Source organism: Plasmodium vivax, chromosome 6 (genome assembly GCF_000002415.2).
Source record: "Plasmodium vivax chromosome 6, whole genome shotgun sequence".
Classification (NCBI taxonomy): Eukaryota; Apicomplexa; class Aconoidasida; order Haemosporida; family Plasmodiidae; genus Plasmodium; species Plasmodium vivax.
Window position 1 is genome coordinate 318,489 of NC_009911.1, and position 10,711 is coordinate 329,199.

Sequence of the window (10,711 nt, forward strand, 5' to 3'; positions counted from 1 at the left end):
ATATGCTCCTTTCAACCCTTTTTTTATAGGCTAAATTGTTATACAATGTTTAATTTTCGTTTAGGTTGTTTTTAAAAAAAATGGGGGAAAAGAAAAGGTAAAACGATTATACAAAAAAAATGAAGTAGCGTGGGAATAATACAGTATAGAGTAAATCCAACTTTGAAAAAAAGAAGAGAAAAGAAAAGGGGGATAAAGAAAAAGGGGATAAAGAAAAAGGGGATAGAAGAAAAAAGATATAGAAGAAGAAAAAAAAAAAAAGGGGGGGCGCGGCGAGGCGATAAAATTTGGTTTCAAAACGTGGTCGCCAACAAATCATACGCGGCGTTTTTTTTTTTTTTTTTTTGCGTACATGTACACAAAATATTTGCTTACGCTCGGAGTACGGTCCGCGCCCTCCGCCGTTCTGGCATACTTCAAATGTAAATTATTACAGTTTTGTATGCAAAAGAGGACTTCCCTTTCTTCTTTCTTCTTCCTTCTTTCTCCTTTCTGCTCCCTCCTTACAACATCATATTTGAAATGTTCAAGTGGCTCTGTTCTCCGTACGTTTTCCTTCCGTTCCCCTGGTGAAAAAAAAATCAAAAAATTGATGAAGCTAAGAATACGCTCAAATTGACGGAAAAAGTACGGCAGGATGCGCGGCACTCCATTTTCGTCCGTGCACATGTACCCCTAAAAGAAGCACAATATCGTACGCGTAATGTGCGTTGGTTGGAAGCGAGCCCGTGTACCCTCGCAGTATTCCTCCCCCACCGCCGCAAAGGCAAAAAGGTGTAGAACGTAAAAGTGCGTATCCCTTAAATTAAACAAAGGGGAATAATGCTCCTCCGCAATTCACGCACACAGTTCAGCATATACATGAAATTTAATTTTATGTTAAAAAAAAAAAAAAAAATGGCCTCTCCATGTTGCAAAAAGTGTTGCCTACCTTCAAATTGTCAATTATGAGCCACTGATTGTCATCACTATCGGAGCTGTAATTTGGCGCGATTTTAAACAAATTGGGTTTACTCCTGTTGGGTTCCTTTTTGCATTTTTCCGTTTTTATATTTTCTTCCCTAAAGCGAACAAACTTTTTGGAAGAATTTTTTTTCTCAAACGTATCAAACAGATCATCCGAAGGGGGAGGTGCATAATTTTTCCTATCATATTTACTTAATTTCAAATGGAGATCTTCCTTTTCGTTCAAACATGACATCGACGCATTTACGCTGTTTAACGAATCTAAGGAGAGGTTAAAGTAGTAGAGTAAACTGCTACACGTGGTTAAGAAGGAGAGGAGCAGAATTATAAAAACATTCTTCGACATGTGCAAAATGAGATTCCACATGAAGTATCTTTTGCTAATCAAATTGGACAAGTTGAAACAAAAAATGTAAATATTGAGGAGGGTGGACTCCAAATTTAAAGGCGCCTTTTCTATACACAGGAGCAGTATGGGGAGGGCCAAAATTTTGATGGAGATGTTCTGAACGATTATGTTAAGTAGGAAGAGGAAGGGGCTCACGTACGTGCTCTTGTTGTAGTACAAAAATAGGAAGCTAGCTATCTTCAGCATTACGTTGCACAATATCGTTATCATCGCGTAGCTTCTGTAGCTTCTTCTGTTTGTGTACAGTTGGAAGATGGAGATTCCTATCAGCTTGGAGGATCTACAAAAGGGGGGGAAGCGACAAATGGGGGAAGCGGTGACTACGATGATGGGGAAGCCAACGTTCCGCGTGCGAAACGCAGCCTAGTAATGACAGCCACACATGCCAATTTGCATACGCTCATCCCCTTACTGGGACACCAGGGGGATGTAGTTAATCAGGGAATGCGGCCATCTGTAATTCTGCACACCGTACTGCAACATCGAAAACTTCGTGTCAATGGACGAATTGAACAGAATTAAAAGGAAAAGTATTTTGAAGAGATTTTCCTTAAAGAGCAGCTTCTTCAGAAGAGCAAGTTGCGAAAGTAAGTCCACTGTGTTTTTCACATGCACCCCTCCATTTTCACTCTTCTGTATTATGTTGCGTTGCATCTTAAAGCTCGAATTTAGCAAAAGAGTTTCTTCGCTACAGAGACACGAAATGACGAAGATGGCGAAGCTTTTCAAAATTAATAGGTAAATGCTGACTTTTAAAATGTACATGTAGTACAGGATAAGGGAGCAAAAAATCTTTATACACATCACGTAGGATATGTAGAATATTTTCTCAACGTGTATCTGCCTTCTGCATCGCTCGACTACGATTCCTTCAAAAACACAAGACGATAGGAGCATTTGACTCGAAACCAAAAAGACCACAGACAGGTAGGAAAAGCAGTTCATCTTGTTATTAAAAAAATATATAAAGAGCAGCAAAAACGTGGTGCTAAATTCGCTTAAAACGATATAATACTTCCTGTTTAGCGGCAAATGCACAAAATTGTCTATGTAGGAGTATTTCCCCAGACCTGCTTTTCTTAAAAAAAGGGACCCCGAAGAAACTCCATCCTTCATATATTTGTTGCTAAAAAATATCTTAAAAAAAATATATTTCCCATTACACACTGTACTAGTACAGTAATAAAAACAATTCTGCAGAAAATTTCCAAATTCGTGCAACTTTCGCGTCAAAAAGGAGACTACATTATTTATGTTAAAGTACACATTATCCGTTAAAAATGCAAAAAAAGGTTTTAAAAAGTACAGCAGTATTAAAATGTTGTAAATGTTTTTCCTCACGTCTTCACTTATTTGTGCTTTATATCGGGTACTCAGTATATAATCATTATAACGTAAAAATAGAATGTATAAAAATTCACTCATAAAAAAAAGGGGCGATATGTTTCTCATCAGCTTAGTTATCTTTGAGCTGTCACTTTCCCGCTTAAAAACGTGTTTGTGGTTATCTCCAGCCTTCCTCATTTTTTCTGTTCATTTTGGGAAGGTACATTTGATTTATCTGCACGTTTGAATGGTGTATGTTAATCTGCGTGTCCTTTCGCCTGCCTCTTCTGATGCTCTGATTTGCTATGCTTTCTAGGCTTGGCCTCTGAGATGTCCCCCTTTTTGCTGGAAAACGCTGTTCATTCGGTATGCCTACGCATAAGTACCGTACGCCTACAGGTGTAGCGTGCGTATACCCCACACGAGCCGTTCGTCAAGGGAGGCGCAAGCCCGGCTTCATAATCTGTTCAAACGTGAATGCATAGTAGGCACGGCATGCGCCAAGCAAAAGGGGCCTTGCCGTTTGTCGTTTTTTTGTTTTTTTTGTTTTTTTTGTTTTTTTTTCTTTTCGTTTTCCCCAAAGAGTCACCTCAGATGTACGCGGGGGGAAACGCCTTGGCGGACGAAAAGCGCCGTATACGCAATGCAAAAATGGGTTTTCTTAATTTCTGCAGTTTGAACGAAGTGGTAAAAAGTGGGTATACTGAAAAGTTAAGAATAAAATTTTTCCCCCGTTCGGATTATTTTTAAGTTAACATCGCTTGCTTTTTTTTTTTTTTTTTTATAATATATACGGAAGCGCATCAGGAAAAAGAGCATGCCTTCCCCTTTTCTTCTTTCAGCTCCGCTGCGCTTCTCTCGGGCATGGCTTAACGGAGTGACGCAAAGCACACCCCTGGCTTATGTTAGAAAGGAGGGGGAACAAGAGCTGCTATGCTTACGGAGGAAACAGAAGAATCGATTTTTTCTCACATTTTTGGAAGCGCGAAAAGATGTTTATTTTTTTACTTTCCATTCTGCACGGGGAAAAACATTTAAATGTATGCATGCTTGCAGGTACATATGCATATAATACGTGCATTTGCCAGTCGCTCGTGTGGCCCAGTCCCTTTTGCATTACCCATGTAAGAAGCTATTGGCAGAACTTTGAAACGCAAACTTGTTCTTAAACAGTAAGGGGGCTAAATTAACAGATTTTTTATTCATAAATGATATTATGAGAAAAGGGGGAAGGAGTAGAGCTATTAAAAGGAATGCCAAATTACACAAAGGGGAAAAATATACGTAGCACAAACTTGTGCAGGGAACGAATTGAAGGGAAAACACACACCCAACTAGTTTCATAGTTTTTTCTTTTTTTTTAACCCTTTCGTGGTAAATAAAAATGACCTCTTAATGCTTAAAGGGGCAAAGTTGAAAAGAAGAAGAAAAAAAAAAAACTTTTCAACTTGGTGGGATAAAAAAATGGTAGGCCACTTTTACACATAAGGGGCAAACACCTGAACTGCGTTCCCACAAAAGTTGACACGACCATAGTACACACACGTCGCAGATTTTTTTTATCTTAACGTCTTTTCCTTTTTCATAGAAGTAAGACTCATGTGGAATGTGGTATCATTCCTAGCTAAAGCGAGAGGGCACTCTCCTCTAAAAGTGTACGTCGAATGTGAGCTTCACTCGCGCAGGATAAGTTTGCAAAATGGGTAAATTTTAGGCATAGCATCGCGTTTATACTACATGTGTATGATGAATAAACGGGATTTCTCTCCACGTGAGTGCTATCCATGTATTTTTCTAACAGCATATCATGACAAGGTCTTTAAAACGTGAGGTAACACCATCCCACAAGGGGTAAAAAAAAAAAATTCCGAATGAAAACACCCCTTTGCATTGTTCTGTTCTTTTGTGAACATTTCCATTTAACAGGAAGTGGCTCTTTTCTTTTAATTTCTTTTCCAATTGTTTTAAGCAAATGCCCTATGTGACACGTACATTTCGTCATTCTTTTTGGTCATGTTCCCTATTTTTTTTTTTTTTTTTACGCTCTGCGCGGGGAAAAAACACACCGTTGCATTCAACAAAGATGTTGTGTACGGTCCATAGTTCTAAACATGCACTGAGAATTTACTACTGATGTGAAATTTTAAACATGAGCGTAGTGCATAACGATTTGGTGAGGACGCCAAAGCAGACTCCTTGCTGTTAACATGTGTACAGTTAACAGGTGCGCAGCGCGTGGTTCATATGCAGGCGCATCTATACATGTGCACCAACAAATCATCAAAAATGTGCAAGCACCTTTCCGTAAATGTAGACCCCGTATGCACATGACCACAGTTGTGCAAACTACGGATACTACTACTCCCTTTAACCATTGCATATGTGCACAAGCGCAACATATTCAAAAGGGGAGACACCCAAAGGGGGTACTTTTTCTCATTACTTTTATGAACCTATAGTGATAATTACCAACAAAGGGGTCTTCCTTTGGAATTTTTTTTTCTTTGCCTTCTGAGGCATGCTTGTCGCCGCTCTGCCTTATGATTTATTTGCACTCATCTTTTAGAAACGTGTTGAACGATTTGCCCATCTGCAAGATCGTCTATCCGAATGAATATTTTCCCATACAGGGAGGCGTGTTTTCCTTTTAAGGCATTTTTTACATCCATACCGCCATACGCAATGCTCAAATGTGTTCATTTTTCGCCTTATTTGCGAAAGCAACGCCTATAGAATTTTATTGCCGCAAGAAAGAACAATCATTTTGCCTCACAGGTGCATCATTGGAATGAATTAAATGGACAGAATCGCAATTAGTGAGTAAAAAAAAAAATGCATAAAAGAGTAAGGGAGCAGAAGCTTCCACTGTTTATGCCTTATTGTAGCCTTTTTCGCAAAATGCTTTATGCTTTTAAACCATCTTTAATCAAGCTCAAAAGAGCCACCATGGGGGAAATGGAAAGCAGCGCATCAGGCTCCCATACATTTATTATTGCTCTATTTTTACTCCCATTAACAGATGTCTGTTCTACATGGCATATTTACGCGTAACCTTGGAAGTAAGCACAAAAAGGACGCAAAAAAAAAAAAAAAAAAAAACTTTTAAGATATATTCGAATATTCACATATTTTATGCGAAAAGGGGGAGTTTTATTTGTTCTATTTAGCATTTACATGCGCATATCTCTACATATGCAATACAAGCTTATTGGGACATATTAGCGATTTTATGTTAACCAGCAGACAACATTTGTTATGACAAATTGGGAAAAAAAGAATGGACGTTTTTTTTTTTTCTTCCTTTTTCTTCCTTTTTTTTCCTTTTTCTTCTTTCCATTTTTGCCTTTTCTCGCGTTTTTCTGGCAGAACGCAACATTTACTGTCATTTTACTGATGCATGACAGACGCTGCAAAATGACGACCATAAAAATAATGCATTTAACTTAAGAGCCAACTATTTTTATGATCCTTGTTTGCGGACGTTAAAATTATATCGCGAGAAAAAAATTGGGCGAACCCCAACACATCACGGGGAAAACTTAACTGTCATAGGATCATATTATTTTTTTATGATACCTGACATGCTCGAACGGGTGCTTAAATTAATAATAAATTCTCATATAAATGTACATATTTCTTTTTTTTATGAACATTTTTCTGTTTTAAAAGAACAAAACTTGAACAAATATTATATGTAGACGTGATTTTTTTTTTTTTTTTTGGGGGGCCCTCAAATTATTTTGCATGCTATGATCCCAATTTTTTTTTTTTTAAATTTATACATGCCACAACCAAGCTCAAGCAGGGGTACAGTTATAAAAATGACAGATGAATTTAAAAATTTTTAACAAGTCATATTTTATATATATTTGTTATAAAAAAAAAAAAATTCTTTTGGAAGAAAAGCAAAAATTGTTACATAAAACATTATTTTTCTTTTTACAACATTTTTTGTGGTTTAATGGTTTTTTCTCCAAAAGCATGTCACCAAGATGCGTTTAAAATAGCAGTTGTTTGTTTGTTCGATTGCTCGATTGTTTGTTTGCCTTCTTTTTTATAGCATTTTTCTTTTTAATACAAATATTTCTCACAATTTCCATGTAGGCCATTTTGTAATTTGATTGTAAAGTTTTTTAACGTATTTTTTTCTGTCACGTACATTTGTTATATTTTTTTTTTGTACCCACGCCTCACTTTTTTTTAAGGTTTATTTTGTATGGTGTACATGATGGTGAAGGGTGCTTCTGAAGCTGCATATTAAGTAAAAAGTTATGATATGAGCACAACCCTTTCAAAAAATTAAAAAATATGCATACGTACATATATCCATTCAAACGCATATGCATATATAAACCTGTGATGCCTGTACCAACGCATATGCTATGTATGTATAACCACGTATGAAGGCAATATAAGCCGTGTATGTCTTCACTGTGTATTCATCTGTGCACAATTTGTATTACAACCATTTTGGGTGCTGAAAGAAATGTGGTTCTCCACATGTTAAAATAATTTTAAGATTGTCATTTTAATTTTATTTAAAGATATATTTTAAAATGTGATAATATGGCAGCCTACATCATATCACATCCACAAGCTTTTTTTTTTTTTTTTTTTTTATATTAACAGTTAAGTGGCACATATATTCGCCTGTGTCATTTTTATTTCATTTGTTCGATTAAACACTTCACCTTTTCTTCTTTACAAGATATGCGAATCTCAATGATATGCCTCCACACCACACCCAACATTTCCGTTCGCATGTTACACAATGTGTGAACTCTACATGCTATTTTACGTTTTCTTGCAGTGACAAGTATTAACAAACTCTGCATTATACTATTTAAAATGTGTATGGAACAAGTTTTACGCATGTAAAAACTCCATTTTTTATGTTTTAATGTAGAAAACAAAGTCGAAAAGCAATTATATAAAATTACTTCATATTGACCAAACTGTCAGTCTACTTTTCATTTATACGTAGTTTTTAGTGATAAGATAATGTGATATGAGTACACATATATATATGTACTGTACATGCACATAGTTTTGTGATTTTTTTTTTTTATTTATGATATATTTTATTTTTAGCCCTTCACGTTTTAATACTTTTCGTCAAAATGTGGTTAACAATAATTCTAGCCCTTCTCATCTTCATTGAATGTGTTGCAGTTGTGTATGTCCCGTCCTATGTAGAGAGCAGATTGTCCAAAATAAAAAGAAATAAATTTTTAAACATGGAAAATTTTGAAAATATTGCAAGTGGTAAGTATAGAAGTATGAAAATTGTTAACATTATTATTTCAAACCTTTACGAAAGTAAACAATAAATTTTTTTTTTTTTTCCTACCCCTTTTTTTACGATTTATTCTTAGGTGCAATATTGGCCTTAGCTTTCATGCATATGCTACCAGAAGTTATTACTCTATTAAACAAAAAAAATATTAATCTTTATTACACCTTCACTCTAATACTTGTATCAGTAACATTTTTAAATATAACAGATATACTGTATGATCACCATTTAGAACACAGCTTTGATATTAATGACACACTAGAATCTGAAAATCAAAACAATTCTATTACAAGTTTAAGTGAAAGAAAGAACGACGCAAACTGTGTGTCCAATGATATAAATGAAATAGTAGACTTGGAGATCAGAGCATTAGATGATAAAAAAGATAAAAGCAACAAATGCAAAAATAACTTTCTTTTTGATGTATTTAAATCGAACACCTTTATTATTGTTTTAAGTCTCTTTATCCATTCTTTCATAGAAGGTAATTCTTAAACACGATTATTCATTTTCATTCTATATTGAGATTTTAATAGTGAATATGAATACGCATCGCCTACGAAAGGACAAAAAAGACTTTGTGCAAACAGTGTTGCAATACATCTGCACATTTTTGCGACAACATAGATAATATACACACCTTTCATAATTTTTATCTAATTTTTTGTTTATACCTATCATATATAAGAAAATTCTGTACACATATTTTCTATATACATTTCTTCTTTCTCCTTAAAAGGTTTACTTATGGGGAGCTTAAAAGACCAAAAGGCCATTGCAATTGTGGGCCTTTCCATGTTAGCGCATAAATGGGCAGAATGCTTGATCGTGTACAAGAATGTCGTCAACAAAATAGAGGTAAACTAGGACAATGACAACTTTTTTTTTTTATTCCATTTCATATTTTATTTTTACTTCCCTTTAATGTGTGTACATATATATGCACGAACACATTAAGGTGTAAAGTCCTACAGGCGTTAATTTTGCATAATTTCTTTTTTCTCAGAACACCTTTTTGGCGAACATATATGCGTGGTCCTTTATACTGTCTTTACCATTAGGAGTTTTTATTGCAATGTTTTCTTTCCCATCAAGTAAGAGCAGAAAAGACACACTTTTTTAGGATTACATTATATCGTATCATATTATACCACATCTAAAACATTTTTTTTTGTTTTTAATTTGCAGACGAGTTTGTGGAAATAATCTTTAGCTCAATTGCTTGTGGCTTTTTCTTATACCTCTCCTTCAACGTAATTTACCTTATTACCTTATGACATTTAAAATTTTAAAAAGAGAAAAAAAAAAAAAAAAAGAATGATAAACACATTTACAATGTATGTCTATTTTTTACAGATGACGAAGGAAATCAAGATAACTAGAAGTAACAAATATCTCATATCTTTTAGTTATTTCCTTGGAGTTAGTGGCATGTCAGCTTTGATGATAATATTTAACTCTTTTGAAAATGCAAATGTTGTTTAAAAGGGTGTAAATTATTTTCGTGTAGTAAAATTACTACTTATTTGGTGCCAAGTTAAGAGTTGGATTCTGAAGATATTGAAGCTCCTATCACTGTAGAGTCACACAAAACATGTTGCACAACTATGTTGTTTAACTAAAATGTATTAATTTATATTTGATTCCTATATTCTCATTTAAGTATCTATAAAGTTATGAATATATTCCTATCATTTTTTTTTTTGTCTCCGTATGAATTTTAATACACATATTTTCCCATTCATTCATTTGAGTTTACAGCAATAAAACACATTTTAAATAAACATGCACAACAAAAAAGAAAATATAAATATTTGAACTATATATAATTTTTTTTTTTGGACGCATGTTTATTTACACATTTAAAATGTTTTTATGTTTTTTTTTTTGATTGTTTTATTAACAAAACACATATTCTTATATATTATGACAATGTGAATAATATATAGTGTTACCTGCGTTATTATAGACTAAAAAATAAAAAATTTGTTAACATTTAGACAATATTTTAATATAAATAAAAAATATATTAATCAACTATGGCATTAAGCACTTAATGTACTCTTTTATGAGTTTTTTTATTCTTCGGTTGTTCTATAACTGCAGAATGAGAATATGACAAAAAAGTAACATTTTCATGCTGCTTCATGCCTCATGTTTATAAATAATTATCATGAAATTTTACACTGGGAAAGGGAAGCGTGAATGTGCAGGAATTTAACCTATTTTCCGCAGGTAATTTTAGGACTTTTTTTTTTTTTTATGCATAGGGGGGTGTTTATTTAATTAATATAAGGTAGTGATGTGTCTATAATAAAATTCTAAGCGTTCCTTGATCTTATATTTCTCGTATACACAAATTCGAAATTATCTTACTCATCTATTTTAATTTTTTAACATACTGAATTTTGTTCTAAGGTGTAATAAAAGTTAAAAAAAGTTATACTCAGCATGGTAACAATGGAACGCTTTTTCTATTCGTTTCACATATTTTTGGAATAATGTTAGACGCATTTAAAATATTATCATAATGTCCTCATTAATGTACTTAGGGATGGAATTTTATCCTCACGCATTGATATATAAGATTATCAAACATCAATAACTTTTACGTTTTCAGAAACTCAAATAAATAAGATTTCATATGATTTATGATTTCCCCATTGTGCCAATGTTGCCCTTAATGGTATCTGAATATGTATATATGTTCAGCC

General features: G+C 34.0%; 2 protein-coding genes across 2 annotated transcripts, besides 5 other annotated features; one reads left to right on the top strand and one right to left on the bottom strand.

The window, feature by feature from the left end:
- Window positions 1-30: 30 nt before the first annotated feature.
- PVX_001975 (hypothetical protein, conserved) lies at window positions 31-3,930 on the bottom strand. Its single transcript, XM_001612705.1, has 3 exons — window positions 1,788-3,930; window positions 932-1,655; window positions 31-566 (listed from the first exon to the last, which is right to left on the bottom strand). The coding sequence occupies exons 1-3, from the start codon at window positions 2,897-2,899 to the stop codon at window positions 504-506; spliced, it is 1,899 nt and encodes a 632-aa protein (XP_001612755.1). The 5' UTR covers window positions 2,900-3,930; the 3' UTR covers window positions 31-503.
- Window positions 3,241-3,280: a microsatellite.
- A 1,859-nt stretch (window positions 3,931-5,789) lies between the features above and the next one.
- Window positions 5,790-5,810: a microsatellite.
- A 911-nt stretch (window positions 5,811-6,721) lies between these two features.
- Window positions 6,722-6,756: a microsatellite.
- A 553-nt stretch (window positions 6,757-7,309) lies between these two features.
- Window positions 7,310-7,330: a microsatellite.
- A 491-nt stretch (window positions 7,331-7,821) lies between these two features.
- PVX_001980 (hypothetical protein) lies at window positions 7,822-9,482 on the top strand (the record flags this gene model as incomplete). Its single annotated transcript, XM_001612706.1, has 6 exons — window positions 7,822-7,966; window positions 8,077-8,481; window positions 8,737-8,855; window positions 9,004-9,091; window positions 9,186-9,250; window positions 9,354-9,482. The coding sequence occupies 6 exons, from the start codon at window positions 7,822-7,824 to the stop codon at window positions 9,480-9,482; spliced, it is 951 nt and encodes a 316-aa protein (XP_001612756.1).
- Window positions 9,298-9,325: a microsatellite.
- Window positions 9,483-10,711: the final 1,229 nt, after the last annotated feature.